The sequence below is a fragment of the Sminthopsis crassicaudata genome, chromosome 2 (assembly GCF_048593235.1).
Source record: "Sminthopsis crassicaudata isolate SCR6 chromosome 2, ASM4859323v1, whole genome shotgun sequence".
Classification (NCBI taxonomy): Eukaryota; Metazoa; Chordata; class Mammalia; order Dasyuromorphia; family Dasyuridae; genus Sminthopsis; species Sminthopsis crassicaudata.
In genome coordinates, this window is record NC_133618.1 from 514,651,748 (window position 1) to 514,678,904 (window position 27,157).

General features: G+C 42.4%; 5 protein-coding genes across 10 annotated transcripts; 2 read left to right on the forward strand and 3 right to left on the reverse strand.

Moving 5' to 3' along the window:
• The first annotated feature begins 388 nt into the window (after positions 1–388).
• TSSK4 (testis specific serine kinase 4) lies at positions 389–5,104 on the forward strand. Of its 3 annotated transcripts, none has more exons than XM_074294351.1 (4): positions 389–883; positions 3,218–3,432; positions 3,811–4,210; positions 4,688–5,104. In XM_074294351.1, exons 1-4 carry the CDS (start codon positions 716–718, stop codon positions 4,871–4,873), a joined length of 969 nt encoding a protein of 322 aa, XP_074150452.1. In that variant the 5' UTR covers positions 389–715; the 3' UTR covers positions 4,874–5,104. The 3 variants fall into 3 exon arrangements, with proteins under 3 accessions (XP_074150452.1, XP_074150453.1, XP_074150454.1); XM_074294352.1 differs by having other exon boundaries at positions 397–883; positions 3,847–4,210; XM_074294353.1 differs by having other exon boundaries at positions 414–883; positions 3,189–3,432.
• Positions 4,284–27,119, forward strand: GMPR2 (guanosine monophosphate reductase 2). 2 transcript variants are annotated; one of them, XM_074294350.1, is made up of 11 exons: positions 4,284–4,292; positions 20,189–20,264; positions 20,468–20,579; positions 20,818–20,937; positions 23,320–23,403; positions 23,785–23,958; positions 25,050–25,131; positions 25,235–25,341; positions 25,531–25,573; positions 26,273–26,432; positions 26,673–27,119. In XM_074294350.1, the coding sequence occupies exons 3-11, from the start codon at positions 20,493–20,495 to the stop codon at positions 26,860–26,862; spliced, it is 1,047 nt and encodes a 348-aa protein (XP_074150451.1). In that variant the 5' UTR covers positions 4,284–4,292; positions 20,189–20,264; positions 20,468–20,492; the 3' UTR covers positions 26,863–27,119. The 2 variants fall into 2 exon arrangements, with proteins under 2 accessions (XP_074150451.1, XP_074150450.1); XM_074294349.1 differs by lacking the exons at positions 4,284–4,292; positions 20,189–20,264 and adding an exon at positions 19,693–20,098.
• CHMP4A (charged multivesicular body protein 4A) lies at positions 5,737–8,176 on the reverse strand. 2 transcript variants are annotated; one of them, XM_074294355.1, is made up of 6 exons: positions 8,028–8,176; positions 7,390–7,539; positions 7,120–7,297; positions 6,594–6,708; positions 6,298–6,433; positions 5,737–6,087 (listed from the first exon to the last, which is right to left on the reverse strand). In XM_074294355.1, exons 1-6 carry the CDS (start codon positions 8,056–8,058, stop codon positions 6,032–6,034), a joined length of 666 nt encoding a protein of 221 aa, XP_074150456.1. In that variant the 5' UTR covers positions 8,059–8,176; the 3' UTR covers positions 5,737–6,031. The 2 variants fall into 2 exon arrangements, with proteins under 2 accessions (XP_074150456.1, XP_074150455.1); XM_074294354.1 differs by having other exon boundaries at positions 7,390–7,542; positions 8,028–8,156.
• MDP1 (magnesium dependent phosphatase 1) lies at positions 8,700–11,404 on the reverse strand. Its single transcript, XM_074294356.1, has 6 exons — positions 11,269–11,404; positions 11,006–11,066; positions 10,806–10,916; positions 9,383–9,490; positions 9,194–9,279; positions 8,700–9,056 (listed from the first exon to the last, which is right to left on the reverse strand). The coding sequence occupies exons 1-6, from the start codon at positions 11,303–11,305 to the stop codon at positions 8,977–8,979; spliced, it is 483 nt and encodes a 160-aa protein (XP_074150457.1). The 5' UTR covers positions 11,306–11,404; the 3' UTR covers positions 8,700–8,976.
• NEDD8 (NEDD8 ubiquitin like modifier) lies at positions 11,399–19,704 on the reverse strand. Of its 2 annotated transcripts, XM_074294357.1 has the most exons (5): positions 19,553–19,704; positions 12,788–12,835; positions 12,573–12,655; positions 12,314–12,393; positions 11,399–11,454 (listed from the first exon to the last, which is right to left on the reverse strand). In XM_074294357.1, the coding sequence occupies exons 1-5, from the start codon at positions 19,568–19,570 to the stop codon at positions 11,414–11,416; spliced, it is 270 nt and encodes an 89-aa protein (XP_074150458.1). In that variant the 5' UTR covers positions 19,571–19,704; the 3' UTR covers positions 11,399–11,413. The 2 variants fall into 2 exon arrangements, with proteins under 2 accessions (XP_074150458.1, XP_074150459.1); XM_074294358.1 differs by lacking the exon at positions 11,399–11,454 and having other exon boundaries at positions 12,027–12,393.
• Positions 27,120–27,157: the final 38 nt, after the last annotated feature.

The following is a 27,157-nucleotide window of genomic DNA, read 5'->3' on the forward strand; positions in this document are numbered from 1 at the left end:
CCACTCATTTTATAGATGAAGAACTTGGAACCTTGAGAGGGACAATTAAATAGTACAGCTACTCTGTTCTGCTGAGTCCTAAATCTACTGTTATATTGTATCTCCTTGAGCTGCCTTACTGAGAAAGAACATCCTCTCTCTCTCCAGCATACCTCTGCAGCTGCCTTTATTTCCTCCCAAATCCCTTTGAAAAGACTGACAATGGCCATCCGGGTTTTTATAGATTATCATGAACTTGACATAAGAGTAATGAAGTATCAGTGGTGGTACCTCACCTGGAGCTTGCCAAGGCCCCTGCAGGTTCCCAAGCCATGCTTCCTCCTTGCGCTACATGGCCGGTAAGTGGGTGGAGAACAGATTGTGATGTGTGCGGAACATGGGAACTGAAGGAATTCCGTAACCAGGAGGAGGAAGAAGGAACAACAGCTACTGGAGACAAAAAGAGCAGTCCATCCCTCCTCCTTCCTCTCCCCCTCCAAGTTCCTATTAGACAACAAAGCCCTGTGCCCCAGCCGGGGTATATATACAGGCAAGCATTTGGGGGCCAGCTTCATTTCGGCGCCGCAGCCCCCAGCGGCCAAGGGCGTCAGCCTCCCTGGACGAGAAAGTCAGGCTAGGTGAACATTCCCCTCCGCTCGCCAATGTTACTGTTACTAAGGGGCGAGGGGATGTCACCCAGGCACCAAAACAGTCAACAACAGCCCACCGCTCTGTCATGGAAGAGTATGGCTATGAAGTAGGGAAGGTGATTGGTAATGGCTCTTACGGCACGGTCTATGAGGCCTACTACACTAAGCAAAAAGTCCATGTTGCTGTCAAGATCATCTCTAAAAAGAAAGCCTCTGAGGACTATCTTAACAAGTTCCTGCCCCGTGAGATCCAGGTGGGGATGGGAGAGGGAGGCAAGTTTGGAGGGTCAGGCTATTGGGGCCTTCATCAAGATGGGGCTAAGTGTACCAGAGCCTCCCCAAAACAGGGCTGTAACTTATCCAAGATCCAGTCATTCAACACGGTCATTAGCCTAACCTAGATAACCTAATTCCAAGATCAGCATTCTCTCCAAGATAACCATGTTGATTCCCTCAAATGCCATCTTCTTGAGGAAGCCTTCCCCCCATTCAGCAATGACCTCGCCACTTGTACCTCCCATAGGATTTTGTTTCACACCACACTAATGTACTTATCATAGATGAGACAGTGCTCTTTCTTGGAGTTACCTACTACAGGGATAAGATATAAACAATCATAGTAATCGCTAAGTTTTATATAGTACCTACTATGTGCCAGGAACTCTGCTAAATGCTTTATAAATATCTTATTTGATCTTCATAACAACCCTGCTAGGTAAGTGTTCTTTTTTCTCATTTTTACAGTTGAAGAAATTGAGGCAAATAAGGTTAAGCAATTTGCTTTGGATCACCTAGCCAATAAGTATCTGAGATCAGATGTGAACTCAGGCTTCTGGCCTCCAGGCCCAGCGCCATAGTCACTGTGCTATCTAAGTAAACTTCCCTCTATCACATACAATAAATTACACAATTTATGCATAATGAATGCATCATTATATTGGATTCCAAACTGAGTTCTGAATTCCAATTTTGCCATTGATACTTATTTGCTGTGTGACCTTGTGTGGACTATTTAATCTTTCTGACTTTAGGCTTATTTATAAAATGGGGATGACCCAATCCATAGTATTATCACCTCAGAGGGTAGTTACTCAGATCAAGTGGGATGATAATGTAAAGTACTTTGATAACTTTAAAATTCATCCACTAATTGATGTTAATGATTACATTATTGAAGTAATTTATAAAGGATGGGTAGGAATTGAATTAAACAAGATGGGGGAGGTAATAGGTTAAGGGGTAAAAGGAGGCTGGGGACAAGTCATCTGATTAGAATTTAGAATGAAAAAAATTTGAGATAAGATGAAAGAGCTAAGGTGATATCTTGAAGGCCAAAAGAGCTAGAATTTTGCCCAGGAGGCAAAAGAGTCATTTAGGATTTGTAAGCAAAGTATTAAGTCTATGAATATAGATTATTATTCTAATAATAATATGAAGGATAGGTTGTGGAGAGGGGAGAAATGGATGCAGAAAGACCTACTAGACAGTAATCTTAGGAGTCTGATAGGGTGATAATGTAGTAGGAAACCCTTGTACTAGGAAAATGGCAATAGTAATAGAAAAGAGGGCATGGATCCAACAGTGTTGCAAATATGAAATCAAAATAATTTAGTAACTAATTAGATATGAAAGGTGGGTGAGAGAGGAGCAGGAGAGAGAACACTGTGAACATGGAAGGCAGGATGAAGGCTAAAACAAAGTCAGAAGAAAGAATGGGGTTTAGGGAGAAAGATAATAAGCTTATCTTTGGATGTATTGAATGTAACAAGGCATTCTGGTGAGTTGCACTTGAGAAGTCCTTTGCAGAGAGGCTATGGGAGGCCTTGGGAGAGAATGAATTTGGCAAGAAGAGCAGAGGGTCAACAAGAAACTTTCGAGAGAGATACACATGAAGGGGTTAAGGAGAAGAGGGACAAAATCAGAGAAGTGGTTAGGGTGGATAGAAGAAAAAGCAAGAGATGATCTATGAATCCATAGCAGAAGAGAATATGCAGTAAGAGGGGATAGTTAGTTGGGCCAAAAGCAGCAGTGAACTGCTTTCCAGAGACTGGAAAGTAGCCATTGGATTTGGTGATATGTAGGTGACTTGAAATGGAAGGAAACCTGATTGCAGGGGATTTAGGAGAGTGATGAAGCAGAGGCATTTGGTACAAACGCCACTGATTCCAGGCAGTGTTTGATCCTCTCTCCATTCCAATACAACCCTCTCTCCTTTGCCAAAAGGAAAGGAGCCTAAAATACTGACACAGCCCAATTAGTTCACCTCTGCAAAGCATTTGCCTCTGCTTCATGAAGTCTGATGGCCTGAGTTGTATTTTACCACCTACTCTTAACTGTCTAACTCACTTCTCTGACCCCGTTTCCTCATTTGTAAAATGGTATCATCCCTCTCTCCCTGGTTAATAAGGTTATTCTGAGATTCAGATAAGATCTAGGTAAGTAAAAGAGCGTGGTTAAGCTATAGTCTTATATAAATACAAGAAATCACTACTGTTAATAACTTAGCTATGAAAGGGAAGGAAAGTGTTGAGAGTCAAGCCATGAGCTCTCCCCTGCCAGGTCTGATGAACTCCATTCCTTGGGACCAGGTAATGAAAGTTTCGCGGCACAAGTACCTAATCAACTTCTACCAGGCCATTGAGACCACATCTCGTGTGTATATGATCCTAGAGCTGGCTCAGGGGGGCGATGTTCTTGAGTGGATCCAGCGCTATGGGGCTTGCTCTGAGTCCCTTGCCGGCAAGTGGTTCTCCCAGCTCACCCTAGGCATCGCTTACCTGCATAGCAAGGGCATCGTGCACCGGTGAGGGCACTGCCATCTGGGACTTTTTGGCTCCCAGAGGGGGGTGGTCTCACTGCAGCTTACCTAGCCTCCTTTCTATTAACCTATTCCCCGCCAAAATACATGCCTATCTCCTGCCTTAACTCCCTTCTCACCATTCTCCCCACAAACTAGGCTAGTCTCTCCCTCTCCATCGATCTGTTTTAGACATTTAGAACCCTTTCTGTGCATAACAGTATACAGAGTAGCCTGACAACCCCCAAGTCTCTTGCCCTCTGATAGCCATGTACCTAGACCTGCTTCTCCCCTATAAGCCCAAACCCCAGCTCATTTTCCCCACCTCTTTCCTCTGACCCCTGACCCTCTAGCTCCCAGCCTAATACTGACCCCTCTCCCCAGCCCCTGCCTGACCCTCAGGCCTTCTGCTGCTGGTAGGGACCTAAAGCTGGAGAACCTGTTGCTGGATAAGCGGGAAAATGTGAAGATCTCTGACTTCGGCTTTGCCAAGATGGTGCCAACTACCGTCCAGATTCAGCAGAAATCTTCCCAACACCTCATGGGCTGCTTTTCCCACCTCAGCCAGACCTACTGTGGTAGTTTTGCCTATGCCTCCCCAGAGATCTTGCTGGGTTTGCCCTACAACCCTTTCCTCTCTGACATCTGGAGCATGGGTGTCATTCTCTACACCCTGGTTGCTGCCCATCTACCTTTCGATGATACCAACTTAAAAAAGCTGCTTCGAGAGACCCAGAAGGAGGTCAACTTCCCAGCTAACCACCCCATCTCTCAGGAGTGCAAGGTGCTGGCCCCCCTGGGAGGGCTGGGGCCCTTGGGCTGACCCTTAGAAAGTGGGGTACAAATCCAAAAGGGACCACAAGAGGGTTGGGGGGAAAGCTCAATTAATTAGGATCTATCCCAGGAATCTCACTTATTCCCACTGGCCCCATGACTAAAGCACTAGAGAAGACCAGTGGAGATAGTTAACTACCTTCCTCTGGATCAGAAATTAGTTGAGTACAAGAAAACTTAAGCTTCCATTGCTTCAGGACAGAGGAAGAAATTGACAGTTGCTCTTCCAAGGATCTTGATACCACCCTGCATTCATCCCCTATCCAAGTATTAACCCTGGGCATATCTAAGGGAATCCCAGTTTAATCCTCTCCCTAGGGTAGTACTGTGGGCACTCCTGCTCCTGTCTCAGGTCTAGATGCTGCCACTGCCTAGACAGCATAATTCAGGACAAGCTCAGCGATGGCCTCTCTCTCCCCTGCCCCAGAACCTGATTCACATGATGCTGCGCCAGGCTGCCAAGCGTGCTACCATCCTGGACATCCTCAAGGACCCCTGGGTGCTCAAGTTCCAGCCAGAGCGGCCCAACCATGAAATTCAGATCCTAGAGGTCCTGTGCCTACCAAAAAGCTCCAGCACTACCACCTCACGCCCTGCCGAGGTTGCAAGTTGAGTAGGACTGGGGAAGGAGTCAAGGAGAGGGAATTATTGTGAGCATGGGGAGCAGGACTCCTCCATCCTTTTTTTTTTTTTTTTTTTATACAAGAAATCATAATTCCCATTTAGTTTTATCAGCAGGGGGAAAAGAAATGATTTCCCCAGGGAAAGCTTGGAAAGAGTCACTTCTAGACTGTTATAGAGGTTGGCCTCCATCTGTAGTCTGCAAAGGTATTTTAAACTTAAATACTGGACTGTGATTTCTTTAAGGAAATGTGCCTAAAGGGTTGGGGGGGAGATGGGAAATAAGAAAAGTGTCTTGGTTCTGCTTCTCTCTTCCTTCAAACTTTAAAAGGTGCTGACATGATTGCATTCTGTAAGTATTTCTCATAGTGACCTCTCAAACATTGCAGTAGCAGGGTTCCAAGCAGAGATTTTACAATACCTGGGACAGGGAGAGACGTCAATTTCCTACATATACCCTTCATCTTTATGGTCTTTTGTTTTACCATAAATAGATAAAGGGAGCCAAACTGTGGGCTTGTCTTAGAATCATAGAATTATGTTTAGACCTGGAAGTTATCTAACCATTGGTTATCTAGTCTGGCACCCTCATTTTATAGATGAAGTGACAGAGGAAGCAGAATAGGGTCTCTTGACTCAATATCTAACTGCCTTGGTAAAGGAATAATTGTACTGCCAAAATTCTGTGGCAACATGCTTGAAGAAATTGATCAACTATGATACTATCTAGTTAGATTTTACAGATTAACACAGATTGCTCACCTGATATACAGTAAGGAAGAGAAACGATCCTATAAGCCCAACTATCCCTTCTCTGGAAATAGAGAATGAGAACAGAGACCTGAAATAGGCACGTACAGGCTGATGAGAGATGGCAGACAATGGGGGTCCATCTGCCCAATTTTACTGAGAGTAAGGACCTTTGTAACAGCTTCCAATGAAAACTCTTGTCCCCACCCCACACCTTCCAAAAACTTTCCAGAATAACCCCATTCCAGAAATGAGTCAGTGAGGCATCAAATCCCTCAGGAAGGGTCAGATTACTATCTCACCAGGGCCCTCATGAGGTTTAAACCCGTCAGCTTAGTATGTTGGCACTTGGGGGAAAAGGAAGGAATTAGATGAAGTTTCAAAAACATCAAAGCATTCTTCAGGATACCCAATCAACTAATTGTTTCAGTTCTTCTTCCTCATCAGCCTTGGAAGCTAAGGGGAAAGGAAACAAAAGAAGGGTTAAGTTCCTTAGAATTTTCCAAGCAGCACCCCCATGATCACTGATGGCACCATAAGCCAACTTTCCCAACATGAATTTTAACCTGAGGCCATTCAAGATAGGAGGGATTAATATTATCCTTCCCACAGGCAATGTAGTGCTCAAGGTTGTTCCTCTGGTCAAGCAGGGAGAGTTCTTAGTACCTGGACTGGTGGGTAAATGAGTAGAGGGGACATCAGGCAGCTTATCTAGTGCTGCCTCTTTATCCTCTCCCATATTCAGTAGCTCTTGGTTTAATTTCTCCTGCTCTAGTTCCTCTAGTTCCTCTAATAGTTCATCCTGGAAATGGAGAAAACAAAATTTAATCAGAACACCTTGTACCGCCAAGAAATCACTCCAAAGACCCAAAGCTTCAAAGTCTACTTCCCAAGGGCCTCACAAATCCACTACTATACCTGGATTCCTTTTACTATCCTCAATACTACCCTCATCCTGTTACCTCATCCACACCATCTCCAAAGCCTACAGGCTGAGATATGGCATCAGAAATTTGCTGTGCTATTTCCTGCTGCTCTGTGATATCAGACATCAGCTCATCCACCTTGTTGATGTCCCTGTGGGTAGAGAAATAGGTAGAAAATCAGGACATTATCTTGCCTTTCACTCTGTGTTGGAAAAAAAGTCATTCCCATTCCCCTTAAAGTTTCATGACTTGATGGATCTAACACTCCCTGGCAGAAGGAATCAACAGAAGTCTGCACTTGGGTGGAACATGTTGCAGAGAAAGGGAATAAAGAATCTTTGTTTGGGGAAATATTGGGTTTTTGTTTTTTAAGAACTAGGTATTTTGGCCTGCTCCTTTCCCCTATGTTCTTAACTAGGGAAAAGGAATGTTTTGAAGTAGGGAATTTGATAACTTCTGTAGAAGATTCTTTGCTTCTAAAAAGAAAGGGACATGAGGTCTTGTGGCCAGACCATCCTTTCCCAAGTGTTTGTGCCCATGTCCTTCCTTCCCCCGTACCCACATGTCCTGATGGGCCTTGCTCATGGCACGGGCAGCCAGCCCCATGGTTCGAAGCACTTCAGCATTGGTGGTAGCATTCTCAATGGCTTCACGCTGTAATTCCAGGGTAGATAGAGTCCCATCTGTCTGTGCCAACTGTTGTTCCAGTCTCTTCTTTCTGCGTAGTGCCTGTAGGGCAGCTGATCCAGCCCACAGCCCACCCATCAGTGCTAGAAACCCTTAGACTCTTCCCCCTCCAATGGCTCTATCCTCTATACCTTTCCCCTAATACCTCTCTTGTTCTTGGTCCCATGCTTCTTTGCTGTTTGAAGTTCCTGCTGAATCTTTTGTTCTAAAAACTCCTGCTTCTTGATCAGTATCTTCTCTGTCTCCCGCAATTTCTGAATTGCCTCTTCAGGGCTTGGGTCCTTCTCCTTCTTCCCTGCTGGGTCCAATGGAGCAGGGGCAGTGTTGAGTAGAGGAAACTAGTCCCAATCCCTAGTATAGTTTCCATTGACCATCACTGGAGAAGGGACTGTAAGGCTTCTCTTCAAGACAGAACGTGTGTGTCCGGGGTTGCAGAAGGCAGGTGGGGGAGGGGGAAGGAATAGCAAAACTTGTAAAGAGACCCTAACCCATTAGTACCGACCCTGTTAGATCTGAGCAGAGAAAGGGTCCTAGGAAAGGTCCTATGGCCTATCCTCCTGCCCTCAAAATCCTGAACGCTTTCCTCAAAAATCAAAGGGCAAAATGGGGGAAAGGAAGTTTCTAGGACCCCCCAAGCCTGCTGGTGCGGGTGTTGGGGTTGTTCCCGTAATATTTAGGGTTTGGTGATTTTTCTACCCTCTCCAGCCCCTTATAAAGGCAGGCCTCCAAAGTTGGGCAGCCACACCTCCATTTACACAGAGGCAGGGTTCTGCCAGGGCTCACCCTTGCCAAACAGCCTGCCCAGGCCGCTCATCCTGATTACCGGAACACTGATAGGCCTCGACCCCCACACTTGGCCTTAGCCTCCCGGAGCTTTTCCCACTTCCGCCTTTCCCAGAGAGGCCCCTCCCGCCAGCCCCCAGCCAATCGTAGTTCAATGCTCAGGCTCATCATAGGGCGTCTCCAGCCTGGAGACCTGGGAAAGTATATCCGGAACAGCAGCTCATCACGTGACAGTCACCTGACTAACCCCTCCACATTTTAAAGGGCCCGAGTTTCCCAAGTTAACCACGGACCAGTAAGATCTGTTAGTCCCTGGCAGCCGAGCTGGAGGTCATTGGTTAGGTCTGAAAGAGTTTTACCTAGTCTGACGAAACTGAGGACCACAGGTGAAGTAGAAAATACCTTGCCCTGACCAGTCTGAGTCATGGCTCTGCACCTGTCCTTGAGATCCTGCCTCCGGGACTCCTGCTCAGGCAACCCGGAGTGGCCTCCCTCTCACCCTCCCCAGATCTCCACAGCCACCAAGATAAAGCTGTTTGCCCCAGAGTAACCTAATGGGCTCTGGGGCCAGTCTCTCCAGAGGGCCAAGGGCCTGTGCCAGGTTGCCTGGTCCCTCTCTTCTGGTGGGAGCTCCGTGTGCTATGGTAGGGGCAGGCGGAGGAAGTACAGAAGTATGTCACAGGAAGTTTTATTTGCTGAGCTAGATTGTGATAACACACCAAGAAACAGCACTGGGGAGCAGAGTCTGACAAAGGGCCTGGCATCGGTGCTGACCCACATACATGAGGACAAAGAGGACTTATGGCGAGGGAAGGTTTTGTAGGCTCACGCACAAATGTTTTTTTACAATTCACAGATGACCTGAAAATGTATTCCTCAATCTTGTTCTCTTCCTGCTGGTGTCCATGGCCAGGGCTTCCATCTGCAGGACTGAACCTGGGAGGTCATTTCAAGACTCTGCAAATGTTTCCAGGCCCTTAGTCAGAGTGTGCAAATTCATTTCACTCTGGACGTGAATACAGGTGACACCTAGGAAAGAATGCATGAGAATAGTCTTACCTCTACCATTTTGGGGCCCTTAGCATGCAAACTAGCCATCCCCAATCATCCTCTCACCCCATATATATATCTAAGGCCCCTTTGCCCCCAAAACCACCATTCAGTACCCAGTTTGCTGACATCTATAATGTTCCGCTTCTCATCATCAAAGAAGATCATTTTGGAATAGGGGATACCACTCTTCTGCTGCAATCTGAGTAGAACAGGGCTTTGTGAGGATGGGGACTTAGTTTCCCACTCCCACCATGCCTGTCAGATCCAGTCATATTTTTCTTTTCCTTTTTTGCCCTAAGTACCTCTCAAAGTGTGTGATCTTGCAGCCTGGATAGATTTCTTTGTGTGCAAAATACTTATCGAGGTCAAAAAGCTCCAAGAGCTGATTGGCTCCATGAATCTCACCAGTCCTAAGGTGAAGAGACAAGAAATGGTTATAGGATAGAATTAAGTCAAAAACATAAAAGACTTGGAAAAAGCAAGATGAGGAAACTGAGTGCTAAAATGCAAAGTTGTACAAATTAATATCTAGTTAATAGCCTCTTAAAATTTTACTCTCACTTAAAAGTTTACACTATTCTTTAAAAAAAGGAAATAGATTCTTTATTCCTTAACTTTTTATTTCCAGCCATAGGCTTTTCCTGACCTGTAGAACAGTAGGTCCTTTTCTAATTGCCCCTTTCCAGTACTTTATTTCTTTCATCATGGTATATACTCCTATCATGTCATATCACTAGCCATTTCTCAAACTCTGAACTTTGTCACTTCAATGTTACTTGGCAGTTAGATTCAGAATATAAATAATTTTGAAAAATTAATACAGAACAATGACGAGATACATGTTGGGGTGTGAGCAGACTGCAGCATATAATCACACACATTATATATGAGGAACTGAGAAATAGAGTAAAATACATCAAATAGTCACATGACAGGAACAAAGTGACAGGTGGACAGTCAGAGTGCTCTACTGGTACCCTTTTGATATCAGGAGAATACCAGAAAATTTGGGATTCAAGCACCACCTCAGACACATACTGACTGTGTGACCCTGAGCAAGTCGCTAAAATTTCAGTAATCTGGGTAATCATGACTATATTAAAATTATAACTTTAAAATTTACAACTTCTCCTTCCTAATCCACCCCTCCTTTAAGAAAGCAAGGAAAATACAACCTGTTATAAACTGTACAGTCTAGCAAAACAAATTTCTGCATTGGCCATGGCTCACCCCCTCCCAAGAAAAAATCTTAATCTGTACGTTGAATCCATTGTTTCTGTATCAGAAAGTAGACAAGCATGTCTTCTGGAATTCTAGGTGGCCATTGTATTAATCTTGACTTTCTAAGCCTCCCAAAGACTTAGATGATAAATTGTAAAAAAAAAAAAAAAGTTTGAAATCTGTCCCTGGTCTGGAATGTTCTAACTTTTCAAGAGTCTTTTTCTACCTTTGAGGCTCGGCCTAACACCACCTCCACAAAGGACTTTCCTAACAGATCCAGCTGAAACATTCTCCTCATACTGAATAACTGTTTTGCCTCCTTGGCCCCCACCATGCTTTACCTCAAACATTTATCACTATGCTAGATATAGGCCTCTCAAGCCCCGGAGGTGATGAACGTTTCTAGAAGGGAGGGTCTGTGTGCATTTTTACATCTTTGTATTTCCTAACCTTTGGCAGGGAGTAAGTGCTCCATAAAAATATGCTGCATGGAACGGTCCTTACCGGGATGCAGCCGCGATGGTCACCCCCTGGCTATGCAGACGTTCCAACACATCGCGCACTTCTGGGTAAAGTCTAACAATCTGGTTATTGCAGTCCCGAACAGTCCCGTCCCTAGAACGGGCAGAAGAGGAAGAACTCAGCTCAAGCCTCACCTCCCCACCCAATACATGGGCCTTGGCCCCGCCTTCACTTCATCTCACCTATTCCTATGAAATGGGGGCTCCACATGAGTGTCAACCCAGAAAGGCCAGAGTGTGTAATCTGCAAGGGAAAGGGGAGTGGGTCTTAGGGGGCTCCGGCCTAGGGCTGAGGGGGCGGAGCCCAGGGGACCTCATGTGCCAAGGAGGCGGAGCTTGAAGAGGAGAGAGGTGAGGGCTAGGGGCCGACTCGAGTCTGAGGAGATGTGAGGAACAAGGCACCTCTCTAGTTACGCACACCCTCTCCCGTTCCGCGGTGCACACACCCAAGTCGAAGACTGCGAGCTGCGGCAGGTGGGCCATGACCGACAGGCGCTGGACTTCTGCGGAGGTAGCACGGGTTTGCTGCCTTCAGCAAGCCACCATGTTTGATCATGGAGAGAGGCCTGCTAGAGCGCCGGTATTTGGAGTCTATCCCGTCCCTATGTCAGTGGCGCCACCTAGAGTTGAAGCTGAGGCATGGCAGAAGACGCTCTAGGTACTGCGGCTAGTACTGGGAACACCTAGCAAACTTCTCACTGGCCGGGATCTGAGCTGTCCGCAGGACTTATTTTACCCTAATACAAGTCGTCATCTTCCAATCAGACCCAGATGCAGAAATCAGTTCTTTCTTCCTTTGAATAGTCAAATTCCCCAAAGACCCTTCCCATTACTCCAGATCACCTCTCTCATCCTGATATTCTCAGGCACCAGCATCACCCCTCCTCACCTTGTCTCTTTCACGGTAACTGACCACTAAGCCATAACAAGGAAGCAGGTAGAGGTATCCTAGATAAAAGCTCCCTCTGTAAAATGGTGATCATAAAAATCATATAGTGCCTGAACCCATTTCCCAGGACCAGTATTGTTAAAAATTTAGCTATCCTGTATTCCACCATCAATAACACAACCAATTTATTCCAAGTTCCTGGATCCTAATGGCTCCATTATTTAACATGCCTTTTGGGCCTGATAGGATTCTGTAAGGATTATGATCCATTTTAGTCAGGTTACATTTGAGCACGGTTGAGGAAACATTCCAAGAGGCTGGGAAACGTCTTTATTAACAACCAGGACACAGCCATTAGGGAAGGGGCAGGCGAGACCACAAACTAAAAACCAACAGCTAGCAAAGGGCTCCATAGGCCCAGAAGGCTGGACCCTGGGGTCCTCACAGATCTCCCAGCAATAGACAGAAACACCTGGGCATCTGTCCTGGGAAGGAGGTGGTGGTTCTGTTGTTCCAGGAAGTGGAAGGGTATATGGCGCATCATTATGAGTGATGGGGTAAGGGGACAAAATAGAGGGAGGTCCATCACCGCCCAAGGCTACCTCCCCCACGAAGAGCCAACACCAAATGGAGTACTGAGCCCCCTTGAATCTTGTAATCAGCAGCTGTCTTCTCGTCGTTCCTAGCAAAAGAGAAAAAAAGACTAGGTAGCTGATAATGTCATCCTTCTTAGAACTATCCTACAGGAAACTTGCCTCAAGAAAGAATGAATAGTCCCTACCTCCCTGCCCTCCATTTCCTGATTTATTTGTTTCCTTATCTGTAGGACTAACATGACCTTTACTCCCCCTCTAAACTCACATCTGTTTGCCACTGTAGATGAGTCGCTGCTGCTGTGGAGGAATTCCTTCTTTCTCTTCCACTCGCTCTTTGATCCGTTCCACCTAAAAGGGGATGAAATGGAAAAGATTGCTGGGAGATGGGGCCAGGAAAATAGAGTAGTCCTGAGGAAAACATTGAGGTACATATATAAAAAGGGGACAAGAAATCATAACTAAGGGGAGGAAATATATTACCTTGTCTGTGGGTTCAATGTCGATCTCAATTTCCTTTCCTGTCAGCGTCTGAAATAGGCAAGGGCTTTGTTAGTTCCCATAGCCCAATTCGCCTATATATAATTACTTTCTTGTTAGGTCCTACCACCCATGGAACTACCACCATTATTAGCTAGATGCACCTTATCAAGTAACTTGGATTGGAAAATCAAATTGTTTTCCCTGAAACCTTGAATTTTAACACCAATGATCATTACATGTTTTGTCTGGTTTGCTTTAGACTATCTATTCCAGTCACCCCATGACAAAATTCCTCACCAAAATTAAAGAGAACACTGGTTTTGTTTGTGATGAGATGTCCAATGAGAGATGTCTTTAGAAAACTAATTAATGCCAGAAACACAAAGAAGTGATGCTGCTTTATAAAAATCTGGTGATAACCATAAATATCCTCACAGACTACCAGAGATCATCTTTTGACTACACTTCAAGAACCATTAATCTTTCTCTTTCTCAAAATATTTTTCAATTTCTATCACTTTCATTAAATTTTTAAATCCAGACTCTCAGCTAACTCCATTATATGCTAATATCCCTTTTCCCAACAAGACCCCAGAACTGTACCTTCAAGTTTAATTTAAAGTAAAAATAACTGCTAGCATTTACACATCACAGAGCTTTGGAAAACAATTTACAAATATTTAATTTTATCCTTATAATCCTAAGATTTTATACACAAGGAAACTGAAGCATTAAAAGTTAGAATAATTTGCTCACAATCACACAGCTATTAATATCACATCCAGATCTGAATTCAAGTCTTCCTGATTCCAGGTCTAGAATGCTTTATCCATTATGCTTTGTACCTTTGTACAATTGTACAAATACAGACCTAAGTTGTCTGCATAGAAGCTAGATTTCTGACTTGGCCTCTACACTGTTAGAGGTTTTTCCAGGCTAACCAAACATTAAGTATCAATTCGACATCTTTGTAACTTTTCCTCCAGCACTGAAAAGTGAGCATGTGAATTTATACATTGAATTCTATTCTCACTCATCAAGGATACATACTAGATCTTTGAACATTAGCTTTATAGTGTTTATTCTCAATTGTGTGAACAAATGTGTTCACTTCCAATGAAATTCCTTTTTATATTTTCCAACATGTCCAACCTATTTCTTTTAATTAGATATACTCTCATAGTGGGCAAAGGATAATGGGACAAATGTTGCAGTGACACCCTTACTGTTGTAACAATTTTGTTTTTATTTTCTGCTCATGTATTTGTATTTACTATATTTTTGTGGGTCTAATCCCTTAAACTGGAATGTAAACATTGAAAGGAACAAAATTAATGTTCAAATTATGCTTTTCTATCCAACCGGCCTAACCAAGCTCCAGCACCTACTAAGCACTCACATATGAGCTAGAAAAATAATGGATGTAGTTCTCAGATTTACATCACACAATGAGAGATAGATGGTTAGAGAAAAGGAAGACTCTCTTGATCATGGAGAAGTCAGAGGGTTAACAATCTAGAGTTGAGACTTTAGACTCCATCTAATACAACCCCAAAAGCAAAAACTTTAATTTTTGTCTTTGTATACCCCATGCCTAGTATAGAGAAAGATATAATTAATTGACATAAGATGAGGAAACTGACATCTAGAGCAAGGACTTGCTCTGGTCCAGAGGAATTAAGTACTAAATAGACTTACAAGGACAACTACTATGTTACTCTTTTTCACCTAAAAGCCAAGAGGACCAGGAATACAGGAAAATTTTCACCTCTCTTGCCCCAGATCTCTGTCGAGTCTATTCTCCAGTCTTCCCTTTCCTTCCCTGGTGCCAGAGGAGATAGAATAATACATATTCCAGGAAGCCCTTTCTTTCAATCCTTCTGTCAACATCCTCATTGTTCCCATTCCCTTTACCTCCTCCTGGATGAAGACCCCCATCTCTATCCCTGCTCTACTCTAGCCATATACTTAATCAAATGTAGGGGAGACACTGTTTGAATGAGCAGGGAGTTATCAACCACAATCCTTTCAGTATTGTGGAGGACCACTGCACCTTCCCATGTCTTCTGCCATTACAAGCTCCAGACACTTGGGTATTACCATTGCATCTACTAATGGACCTATTTATTTTGTTATCTGATTGTACCTTGAGGCCGGATCTATCTGCTCAGCAGCTGAATTCTCCCACATGTTGCCTCCCCAATCATAAATCTTTGCTCCTGAAAAGCAGGAACTAATTTTTCTATCTGTATTCCCTACAATAATTTATTAAGCACAGAGTAAATCAGGAAACTAGCGATCAAGTGCTTAGATAAGTGCTTTTTTTTTTTTTCCCCATTCTTCTGGAAAACTTGCATCATCTGAAATCAGGGGAATGGAATAGGGTGCTATTCCTGAACCAGAAAACTGGGATCCTTCACTCCCTATACATTTGACATCTTACATCATCAAAGGGTACATTCTGCCTCTACCATGGGGGCCTAGGTATTATCATGAGTTCTGGAGATGAGTCCATGATCCCAAAGCCTTCTCTTTGGGGGGATGTGCCCAAGGACATGGAGTGTTATAAAGAAGCTGTCAAACGTAGTTGCCATTTTCCTGGCAAGCAACTGTGCTTCCTTCTTGCCTTGGAGAAGATATTCTACTTCCCACATTGGGGACCTCACTTTTAACTGGTAAGTTCATAAATTTATCAGAGTGCTCCCAGCCCCTCCTACTTCCTTTCTCTACCACCAGTTTTCTGACACCTACTATGAAGAGCAATCAAGTCAGCTGTCCCACAACTTACCATTCCTGTGATTTCCCTGATCACTACTCTCCTGGACACATTAACTTCCACAATTAGAATGTTAAGTTCTTTGGAAGCAGAAAACAGTCATGCTTTTGGTATCTCTTTGTCAACAACCTGAGACCGTGCATATAATAAGTGCTGAATAAATGCATTTTAATTCATTCATCATTCAACTTTTGCCTGATGGATGAATTCAATCCTATTTAGCTGAGTTATTGCTTAACTCTGTAGTGGACACAAAGCACAAGACACAGTTCTTGCCTTCACTGGACAGATGGGATTTAGAAACATGAAATTATAGAAACACAAAACCAAGAAGGAAGAAATAAAAAAGTATGCAGCAAAGTGCTACATTGAGTAAAATAAAACAATAATAATAATTATAGTTCTGTGGAGCTTTAAGATATGCAAAGAATTATACATATATTATTGAAATTGTTCTGGCATAAGCCTATGAACTATTATTCTTATCCCCATTTTCCAGTGGAGCAAACTGAAGCACCAACAGCTTATAAACATGATTTGTCTAGGATCACAGTTTGCAAATATCTGATACAGGATTCAAATTTGGGTTTTCCAGACTTCAATATGTAAGTTAAAATAATATTATGGATGGTGAGGACAAAGAGAGACTGGAGTTGTTGGGGAACACTTTATAAAATATATGCTAATTAAGTGACCCAAGTTGATTCCCATTGAATGTTCTATACCTTTCCAAAAGTTTCTTGGGAACATTGTCAAATTTTTTTTTAATCTTTAATTTATTTTACTTAATCTTTATTACATATTGTACCTTCTAATAGAATCTATAGTTTCAGCATCTGGCACAGTGCCTTCCCTGAACACAGTAGGTATAACTGGTACTAATCTGAAACATGGGTTTAAATGAAACTTTTCTAAGATGAAAGAAAATGAGGAATCATTTGCAGACATTTGGGAATATCTATATTTTCCTAAATTACTTGCTTTTCTTCTTATTCCAGTTGCATTGATTTTTCTACTTCACTATGTTTTAGAAAGATTAATTTGATGTTATGTAGAAATAGAAGGAAAAAAATGAAGCTAGGAAGCCATTACAATAATCCAGATGTAAAACAATAAAAGGCTGGACTAGAATATGGCAGTGAGAATGGAGAGAAAGGGACAATATCACAGGAATGGGTCCAAAGGAGGATTCAATAGGCCCTGGTAAAAAATTAGATTATACAAGATGAAGGCAAGAAGTTACCTCTTGACCTTAGGAGAAGAGGCAATTAATGAAATGAAGGAAATTTGGTAAGAGACTGGTTTAAGAAAATGAATTCAGTTTTTGGCGTAGTTGGAAGAGACAAAAGAATACCTAAGTGGAAATTCCAACAGGAAGATGGCCACAGGGGACTAGAAGCTATATGAAAGCCAAATATATTAGTTCAAAAACAAAACCAGTATCAGTACAAAGAGAATGTACTAACTGATCCTTGAGGGATAATCAATTTATGAGACAAAAGGAATCAATAAAGAAGGCAACAAGGGATCAATCAGTAAGGTAAGAAGAGAACTAAGATGGTAAATCATTATAAAAGCAAAAGATGAAAAGAATTTTAAGAGAAAATTGCTCAACTTTATCAAATGTTCTAGAGGAGACATAAGGGCCACTGAAATGTGGGGAGAGGATCATTAGTAATATAAGTTTTGGCAGCATGGTAAGTGTAGAAATCAGTTTCAGAGGATTGGGAGAGAAAAATGGAATAAGACACTAAAAGGTTACTCATTCAAGAAATTTAGTACTGAAAAAAAAAAAAGATGGAAGGGGTAGTAAGATTTATTATTTTATTTAATCCTGCATAGAAGACAAAGGAATAAGGAAAGCGGTTTGTTGAGGAGTTAAGATTGAAGACACTAGACAAAAATTAGTAAGGGGTGAAGAAAAGTAAACCAATAGTCAAATATAGATTTAAGGAAGGATAAGCCTCAATCTTCTCAGTAAAGGAGAAGGTAGGTAGAATTGATCAGTGAGAAGTACAGAACAACTTATTGTGGGAGTATGCTAAGAAGTCAACAAGAAGTAATTATTGCTAAGCAGAATTGAGGATTCGGATCATAAATCTAGTACTGGAGCAGAATTTTAAAGTCATCTCACTTGATCCTGTTGTTTTATAAATGAGGCAAATAAGGCTAAGAAAAATTAAGTGGTTTGCTCAAAATCACAAAGGTAACCAGTGACAGAACTGGGATATGAAACAGGTTCACTTATTTCATATTTAGCAGTTTTTCTACTGTACGGGCTGGTTATACTCCATGAACTCAACAGTTTTGGAAAAGAAAGTTTGGCAGAAATTAGGTTTGAGCCACATCCTGAACCATATACCTATTATAACAAGCTCCAATGAATGTATGACAAAAATATAAAAGGTCACAACATTAAAAAAAGAGAGAGAAAAATGGAAATACTTTGCAAATCTATAGGCTAGAATTCTTTAAGACATGGAGTAATAATAAAATATAAACAACTTTGATTACACAAAATTGTTAAAGACTTATAGAAACAACATCAACACTAAAAAAAAAAAAAAAAAAGGAACAGGAAGTAATAGGAAAACATTAGAACAGCTGTCCCTAAAGTGTAATATAGCTAGGAGGAACCAGTGTGCTGATGGTGGGGAAAGGATATAAACAGATGACTAGACTACAAGAGTAGCATTTTTTATGCCTTAGCAAATGACCCTTTATAATCCTTACAGTGTGGTATTTCTATAAAAGATGACCTATAAACATGAAAATGTCTACAGAACTAGGGGAATCATTGACTGATCCTCTTCTTCCCCTTTCCCAAGCTTCTATTCCTTAAATTTATTCAAATTTATGGTATTGATTAATCAGCTGCATAGAAAAAAAAAAAGTTACAAGAAAGGGTGAAAAAAACACATCTAGAAATAACTGTGAATAATTTGGTAAATCACAATTCAGAAAAGGATAGCGTTTTTAAGTAGAACTGTAAGAAGTAAGGAGGAAACAAAGTAACCTTATATACGAAGAAGAGGCAGTTAGTGTTAGTCCTAAATATTGGGCACCAAGAAATAACTTTGCGTAAGAAAGTGAAGCCGACAGTGGGAGAACCTCATCAGTGTCCCACTCAGAAAGTCAGGTGCTCTAGGGAAATACTGCAAATTTTGTCTGAGAGGAGGCTTGGGATGCCACTGATGATGTCAATATGACTTTCAAAGATTTGAAGGCGGAAGTTACGAATCCAATTCTATCTCTAGCTGTGTGATCTTAAGCATACTCTGAAATCTTTCTGGGCCTAGGTTACCTCATGGATAGAATGAAGGGACTGAGCTAGATAATATATAAAGTCGCTTGCAGCTCTAAAAACTATGATCCTTAATGTGCCAGGGTCAACGTCATGAGTGTGCATTACTGAAAACCAGTTAAAGGGGCTGGAGGGAAAAAGGGTAAAAGGGAAGTGTCCGTTTGCTGGTCGAAGGACAAGTCTAAGGACGAGGTATGGCACAGAACAGTGAATCTGGAAGCAGGGGGCCCGAGCTCAAATCCTACCTCTGATGCTGGGGGCAATATGACCGTGGGCAAAATGAGGCCGTACCGGACGGTCTCTTTAAGCCTCATCTCTAAAATTATGGCCCTAAATTTCAGATGTGCCCATGAGAAGAGGGGAAATCCCTCCAGACCCCCAAAGACAATCACGCAAGCCTAGCCGGGAGCTAGCAGGGGAATAATGTCGACGGAAGGGACGAGGCTAGAGGTTGGAGACGCGGCCTTGCCGCCCCTGACCCGACACGGAGCCCAAAGTCTGCCCTTCCGAAGCCCCCAAGACAGGCTCTGCCCCGGTTTCCCATCAACGCTCGCGCCCAGCCTTGGGGTTGTCAGTGTCCTACATCCCTACGGGGGGACAGCCTCACTCTTTTACTGCTCTGCCTCTCTGGGTTGGAAGTCAAATCCCGAACCAGTACTTCCCAGGAAGGCTTAGAGGATCCCACCTTAACTTTGATCAGCATCTTTTCCCTGCACACAAGGCTCTTGTGGATGAATCGCTGCTGCTGCTGCTGCCGCCGCTGCCTCCGCTCTCTAGCACTCCGCCTGCAGGGGACTTCCGCTTCCGGATCACCGTTTGGATTCCAGGCCCCTGGAATCTTCCGATCTGATTTCCTAGCATTAAATATTCAGGGATTCAGCCCCTTCGTCTTAGTAACTAGGTTAACAAAAAAGGTGACCGGCTACTTATGCCGAACCCGTTGCCTTCGAGGATCTGGAAGTCTCCACAGTCCGAATTCTTCCGGCCAACGAACAAGATTCATTTCCCTTCATACCCCGCGACAGCCCGGCTAGGCCCGCTCATCCTCTGGGGGTTGTAGTTTTTCCTTCCTTAGGTCTAACGTCTGCCCGACTTGGTGGACTCTGTTTCCCAGAAGTCCACGCGAGACTCCCTTAAGGCCTGTTTCTAGTTTCCTCCCTGGCTGAAACTGAGATATTGATGGAGCTGCGCGTGCCTTGTTGCTAAGCTATAAGTTGAATCAACCGCTAAGGTAGATTTTGCACCCGGAAGTAATCCTTCTGTATCATATCTTTCTCCCCTTAAAATATAACTACCTCGGTTTAAGGGTGGCAGGGGAAAGAGGAAGGCAATTATGGGGGGAGTGGGGTTGTACTTGGCCGGCATCAGCCATGCTTCTCTGGTCAACTCCTTCCCCGGTAAGTACTGTAATATGTAGGTCCCTGAACTAACAAACGCTAAGGTCAGAGTTTATTTGAAGGCGAAGAATGTGGAGTGACTTTTCGGGGACTTTGATGAATACCGCAATGTAGCTGCACGAGCAGAGCCGTGGGACTGTGGGATTGAGGGTGCCCTCTACTCCTTCACGCATTCAGTTGCCGCCTTTATTTCTGACTTTCAGGTATCTTTTTACACGCAATCCCACCATGCCTCACATAGACAATGATGTGAAGCTCGATTTCAAGGATGTCCTACTGAGGCCCAAGCGAAGTACTCTTAAGTCCCGCAGTGAGGTGAGGCTGGGGCTATTTTTCTTTATTCTACCTGAGAAAATCAGCCTAGTGTGAAGTGCTAATTGTGGAATTTGGAAAGAACAAAGTTCAACTGACTTTTTTCTCATAGGTGTGTATATATCTATGTACACACATATTATCTAGCAGGGTTTAATGACGCACATTTTAAAGCACTATTATTTTAAAGCTGCTATGCTGCTAATCTTCCTGTCTCTCACCCCATATCCCCGTTGTGTAGGTGGATCTCACAAGGTCCTTCGAATTCCGGAATTCAAAGCAGATGTACACGGGGATCCCCATCATTGCTGCCAACATGGACACTGTTGGCACCTTTGAGATGGCCAAGGTGCTCTGTAAGGTAGGGTGCCACTTATTCCCTTCTTTAGGTGATATTCAATTACTTTAGCTGTCTGCAGCATTTCCCCCTCCAAATTCAGGGTTATAGTCATGGGCAGTCATACTTGCCTTTGGACAAGAGTGGACAGATGCACGTTTGACATCTTTGAAGAATTTTTAATTATCTTAGTTTTAGAATCAATCTTATTTCTTAAGCCACTCATAAAATGTGCAATTCCCCCCCCCTTTTCTCCATCCCCAACATACACAAAGGCATGTCACAAATAGAATTGTCCTTAATGTAATTTCATAATTAGCACTGTGAATAACATTAAGACCAAATCCTAGCCTAAAGTCATAAAACACTTGTATTATGATTCTTCCCATCATTGTTTATAAAATTACTCTTATATAGAATTACCCTTTGTTTTCACTGGGAACAATTAGTAACTTTAGTGTATCCCTCTGTGAATAAAAGCACATCCTCTATACCATTCCCCAAGCATACTTTCTCCCTTTATGTCATAATTATGGCAGACCCATAACTTAAGACACTAAATACAATGAGACTGATGTTAGTTTTTGTATTGCATACAATATGGTATATATATTTTTTTATATACACAGTATCTTATTGAACATCCTATTTGAAGATATTGCTGCTGACATTTTTACAACCAAATGTAGCTGGGAAGATGAGTGAACTTTTCTACCCTGGGCATATGCTATATTCCATTGGTTAGTGGCTGTATGTCCATCAATGGATTTGTCTGTTGGCATGTTTTGTTTTGTTTTTTTTTTTTTTTTTTTTTTTTAACTGCTGTAATCCTCTCTGGCCTGTCACTTCTTGAAAAAATGTAGCTTTGGTGTTTTAAGATTTTATGCTCAATATGTCCTCTAGGAGAGTGGTCTCTGAGTCAAGAGTCTAAAAGATGTGGGTTTATGATAGCTTTGTAAGTCTTGGCAAATCTCTGAATACAATTTTTTCTTCCTTATCCACCCTACCCTAAGTAGTAGATGTCTGCCTATCTGCATTTCTGCATTAGTGGAAGGAGTTGTGCTCATCAGGAATTCCTTCTTGCCTCTGGTCTCTAAACTTTAGCTTGCCATTCAGTTCACTTGTGAAAATTGTGCTATTGTCCATTTCCAGATACCCTTCTCTAGCATAGCTTATTTGTGATAAGCATGATTTCAGTACTAATGATCTGTCTGTATTGTCAGAGTTTGTCTATGTGGAGTAGATAAGCAGATAAAGAGTGTGCTTACAAGCCTCATAATTGTAACATAAGGATTGGACATGTTTTTAACAGCTGTGCTGTAAATAAATCTCTGTGTTTAATCTGATGCAGCATTCTGTCAAGATTTCCTAAAGGGAATCTTCATTTCCTGAACCCTGGTTTCTTGGTCTGTCAGCATATTGTTTGGGTTATGTTGCTGAAAAACTAAAATACACTGCTAAACTTTTAGCTCTTATCTCGTCTAAAGATCTTTAGCTAAGTAAAGGGTTTTGTGGATACACTTGCATCAGTGCCTGATTTCTTCAAATATGCCTTAACATTATATTAACTTACATGTTATTTTTTCAAGAATTTTTTCAGTTTTTGAACTAAGGAACAAGGGATTTGACTTGAAGACTCATCGTTGTCCTTAAACATGAATATACATACATATTTAATAAAATAGTTATGATCACACACACACAAAGAGTCTGTCCTTCATTTCAGTGGTTATGAAGGAAGAATCAATTACCTGCTAGCTCTAGTACCACTGACAATATTGTCAGATAGTACCTTAAAGACATAAGGTAACTTCCTTGGGCAGCCAGTTACTAAAATGCTGCATTCACTAGATACAAAGAATATAGGGAAATATGCTAATTTAGCACTATAAATTTAGCCTTATAAAATAGCAAGGCATCTAGACTGTCATATCAAGTACCTTACCTCAACCATTCTAGTTGATGCCTGCAAATTCAAGAGCCCAGTATCTTCACTGTTCGTCTTTTGGGGCCCTGTGACAGGATACACTCATATGGTATTCCTGGAGTCCCTGCCAGTATCAAAGGAGGGACAGTCTCTTGGTCCTGCCTGCATATCCACTGCCTGTCACATTGCACCAATTGCTCATTACCATATTAACTCCCTATCAGCACTGAAGCAGGATCAGAGTAGATGCCAGCAGATGGGATCCTAAACAGGCAAATAGGAAGTTACAAAAAAACAAAAACAAATTTATGATTATAATCCTTGGAGTGAGAGTCTGTGGTAAACACAGGATTGGATTAACTACAACTAAAAGCTCATCTACTGATTATTCAGTTGCTTCTTTACACTAACTGAAAAAGAATTGTGTAAGGACACAAATTTTATAAGGTTAAAATCATTCTATTTTTGCTTCTCCTCAGTTCTCTCTGTTCACGGCCATCCACAAACACTATAGCCTTGAGCAATGGAAGGAATTTGCTATTCAAAATCCTGACTGTCTAGAGGTAATGCGGGACCCTATCTTGTTCTACTCCCAGAAGGAAGCCATATAAAGGATCTTTTCTTCAGGGATCTAACCCCATCTCTTCCAACTCTTACCTTCTTTCCCCTAGCTATATATCTCTAATCCTTTCAGCCCTGTTAATTATCTATATGATTCCCATCTATCAGATCAGAGATTTAACCTTTTTTTGCATGTCTTTTGATAATCTAGTGACAACTATGGACCCTCTTCTCAAAACAAAATTAGTTGCTTAGTTATAAAAAAGGGAAATGTTATTTTAGTTACAGGTTTGTGAAAATGAAGATTTTTTTTCCCCATAATCCCCTTGAGGGATTCACCTATGAATTCCTGTTTTAAGATATTGATATGGTTTCTTCTTCAGCATCTGGCTGCCAGCTCAGGAACAGGCCCTTCAGACTTTGAGCAACTAGAACAAATTCTTGAAGCAATTCCCCAGGTGAAATACATCTGCCTGGATGTGGCCAATGGCTACTCGGAGCATTTTGTTGAATTCCTGAAGGATGTTAGAAAACGCTTCCCCCAGCACACTATCATGGTATGTCTTTGTTTGCTACACATCTTGGCATATTCCTGGCTTGTCTTCACCTCATCCTATCTGTTCCTTTCACAAAATTATAGAATTTAGAATTGGGAAAACCACAAAGATTATCTAGTCAAACCTTTCCATTTTACAAATGGATAGAGATTCAAAGCAGCTAAACTTGCCACAGCTCCTCCTATATTAGAAAATTTCTTCCCTGCAACCTCATCTATCCCATCTCATTTTATACTACCGTAACTCATTAACTCTGTGCTTCATACACAGGGTGCCCTAGGCGGCTTTAAAGCTGCATTCCAATTTTGGAGCCACCCTGTATTTCTTGCTTGATGAAGCATGCCTGACATAGCCCTCGAGAAGCTTCTGACCAAATATTCAAAACAGAATCTTGTGCATCTGTGATACATAATGGTCTGCTCACTGAGGCTCAGATGTGCCATGGACACATAAAAGGAAGCACATGGTTCAGGTGATAGCCAAATCTTGCACAATGTGGTTAATTTCCTTGTGTCAAACTGTGTTTTAAAATTATACAGAATAATGAAATAAGGCCATTATTCACCTTGCAGAATTCTCTTTTACAAAGGCCTGGCAGGTTTCTGGAGTCAGGTGAGGATAGAGTTATGTCCACTATAAGGTAGTCACACACTCAAACATCCAAGAGCTGGCCCCAGATGGGCACTGCAACTTCTTGGACCAATCCATTTTCCTCTTCACTGAATTGCCCTCCATGTTCTGCCACATCTTCCAGCTAATCCTGGCATTGAGGCCAATGGGAAGGTGCTTCACTAAAACAGATTCTAATGCAATGGTGCCACACCAATTACCGAGACTAGTTAATGCATGAGTCAGAATTTAACATAACTGAAATAGATACTGGTATTAATAATATAAACAAAGAGGATATAGGGAAATGCCTGCCTGGCAAAGGAAGTTGAAATGTATCCTTGGAGACCTTTTATTGCTAAAACAGCTGCAATGTTGCCTTCAGCACAATCAAGAATTTTTATTTTTTTCTAGAACACCCTGGTTCATTCACCCTTTCAAACCCCAAACCTCAATACCTTTCCTTGCTATTTGCTCCACAGGCTGGGAATGTGGTGACAGGGGAAATGGTGGAGGAGCTGATCCTTTCTGGGGCTGACATTATCAAAGTAGGAATTGGACCAGGTAAGCTAGAGTTTCACCATCAACAAAAACCTGCCCAACTTATCTTCCTGTGGTTTTAAGCAACTGTGAGACACCAGGGTCTTCTCTCTGTCCTTGTCTATAGGCTCTGTATGCACCACACGTAAGAAGACTGGGGTGGGCTACCCACAGCTCAGTGCTGTGATGGAGTGTGCTGATGCTGCCCATGGCCTCAAGGGCCACATCATTTCTGTAAGTTATTGAAGGGCCAAAACATGATTTCTTATATCTGGGGATAAACCCAAAGAACTTGGGGAGTTGTGAACTAGAACTCCTCCCCATATGGAAATTTAATTGTATGGAAAAAGAGGCATCTGGCAAAGATTATTGGGGCCTTTCTTGAGCTACTGTCACCATCTCACTCCAGTTTCTTCCCCACAGGATGGAGGTTGCAACTGTCCTGGAGATGTGGCTAAAGCTTTTGGTAAGTAGTTGGTTTGAGGCAGGAGATGAGAACTGCTTAGAGTCTAATGCTGCTTAGAGTCTAATGCTGTATCATTACTGAGACACTCCCAGACTTCCCACAGGCAGAGGGAGGCTTTGGGAAACAGTTGAATTTAACATGTTCTACTCCATTCTTATTTTTGGAGTACAATTCCTATTGAGTAAGCCTAAACTAAGAGCCTAGCCTCTCCCACTCCCTTACTAATATCTTTGTAATTAGCAATGCTAAATTGGAGAGAGAGCAAGAGAGTTGGAACTTTTTTCATCTTGTTATAGATCTTTTTTCCTTTTCTATAAAAGAATTGGATCTGATTACCTTTAAGGTTCTTTCCAGTACTAAAATTCCAATCCCAACATCCCTGAAATGAGGGAGCTATTAACTGGAATCTGAGAAGAAAACTGCCCAGATGAGTAGACAACAGCAAGAAAGGGGATTTGAGGCTTCTAAGTCAAACTGGGAGCCATTGTGTCACTGAGGGAAAAGTAGAGGCCTAATAATCCGGGGACCATAGCAGAGTAATCTCTCTCTGCCTTTAAGGGATTCTGGCTTCTGTCAAGAAAAGGGTCCCAATTATATTTAGGCCTGAATTAAATTTGGGTTTTTATTGGGAATCATTTCTTTAAGGAATAAATGCCTGAACTTGATTAAATTTTTTTGTCTGTTCCTCAATGCTGACAGGAGCAGGTGCTGACTTTGTGATGTTGGGTGGCATGCTGGCTGGTCACACTGAGTCAGGTGGTGAACTAATCAAGAAGAATGGCAAGAAATACAAACTTTTCTATGGCATGAGCTCTGAGGTAGCTATGAATAAATACGCTGGAGGTGTTGCTGAGTACAGGTATAATAGCAGATAAGGCATATAGATGAATTCAAGAATAGGCACTAGGATGCTGTTGAATGGCTCTTAAGAGGGAAAGGAAAAGAAGTTTTCAAAAAGAATCCATGCCTAACAGGAACAGATGGTACACAAATGGGAAATACATGGGGAAAGGCGGCTATGGGTCTATAGCTGAGTGATTAGCAAGAAAAATTTCTGGGATCAGAGGAGTAGAAATTGTAACAAACTCATCTGTTTCAGGGCCTCAGAAGGAAAAACAGTAGAAGTGCCCTTCAAAGGTGAGGTAGAACATACCATCCGGGATATCCTGGGAGGGATCCGTTCCACCTGCACTTACGTTGGGGCAGCCAAGCTAAAGGAGCTCAGCCGACGTACTACTTTCATTCGAGTCACCCAGCAAGTGAACCCCATCTTCAACGATGAGAGCTAGGGGAATGAGCAACACTGCCTGGCAATATTACCAGCATTCTAAGAAGAGGTGGTATGGAGAAACCTCGTGCATTGCAGCCACAATGGATTATCTGGATCAGTGATTTTTTTGTCCCCCAAAGAGCCTTTTGAGGCCTTCATGCTTCACTATTCTCACAAAAAAACTCAGGCCAGTGGATCTGGGACTTACTGGGAAGGAGGCAGGGAGGAAGAAGAAGGTTATCAAATAAATATTGTTGGAGTCAGGTTATAAACACACTCTGCTGCAATTTCCTATATGTAAAGCAACATCAGGC

What these genes read in the sequence shown, in the direction of transcription:
- TSSK4 (XM_074294351.1), top strand. Translation starts at nt 716, where the DNA reads ATGGAAGAGTATGGCTATGAAGTAGGGAAGGTGATTGGTAATGGCTCT. An exon ending in TCCTGCCCCGTGAGATCCAG is followed by an intron (nt 884 to 3,217) that starts GTGGGGATGGGA and finishes CCTTGGGACCAG; the next exon opens with GTAATGAAAGTTTCGCGGCA. An exon ending in AGCAAGGGCATCGTGCACCG is followed by an intron (nt 3,433 to 3,810) that starts GTGAGGGCACTG and finishes CCCTCTCCCCAG; the next exon opens with CCCCTGCCTGACCCTCAGGC.
- GMPR2 (XM_074294350.1), top strand. Translation starts at nt 20,493, where the DNA reads ATGCCTCACATAGACAATGATGTGAAGCTCGATTTCAAGGATGTCCTA. An exon ending in CTCTTAAGTCCCGCAGTGAG is followed by an intron (nt 20,580 to 20,817) that starts GTGAGGCTGGGG and finishes CCCGTTGTGTAG; the next exon opens with GTGGATCTCACAAGGTCCTT. An exon ending in AAAATCCTGACTGTCTAGAG is followed by an intron (nt 23,404 to 23,784) that starts GTAATGCGGGAC and finishes TTTCTTCTTCAG; the next exon opens with CATCTGGCTGCCAGCTCAGG.
- NEDD8 (XM_074294357.1), bottom strand. An exon ending in ATCTACAGTGGCAAACAGAT is followed by an intron (nt 12,394 to 12,572) that starts GTGAGTTTAGAG and finishes CTCTTTTGCTAG; the next exon opens with GAACGACGAGAAGACAGCTG. An exon ending in GTTGGCTCTTCGTGGGGGAG is followed by an intron (nt 11,455 to 12,313) that starts GTAGCCTTGGGC and finishes GCCATGCCTCAG; the next exon opens with CTTCAACTCTAGGTGGCGCC.
- CHMP4A (XM_074294354.1), bottom strand. Translation starts at nt 8,058, where the DNA reads ATGAGCGGCCTGGGCAGGCTGTTTGGCAAGG. An exon ending in AGCAAGGCCCATCAGGACAT is followed by an intron (nt 6,709 to 7,119) that starts GTGGGTACGGGG and finishes CTCTACCCACAG; the next exon opens with GGACATCAACAAGGTGGATG. An exon ending in TCATTTACCCACCAGTCCAG is followed by an intron (nt 6,088 to 6,297) that starts GTACTAAGAACT and finishes CTTTCCCCTTAG; the next exon opens with CTTCCAAGGCTGATGAGGAA.
- MDP1 (XM_074294356.1), bottom strand. Translation starts at nt 11,305, where the DNA reads ATGGCCCACCTGCCGCAGCTCGCAGTCTTCGACTTGG. An exon ending in GCTCGCAGTCTTCGACTTGG is followed by an intron (nt 11,067 to 11,268) that starts GTGTGTGCACCG and finishes TTTCCCTTGCAG; the next exon opens with ATTACACACTCTGGCCTTTC. An exon ending in TATAGATGTCAGCAAACTGG is followed by an intron (nt 9,057 to 9,193) that starts GTACTGAATGGT and finishes ATTCTTTCCTAG; the next exon opens with GTGTCACCTGTATTCACGTC.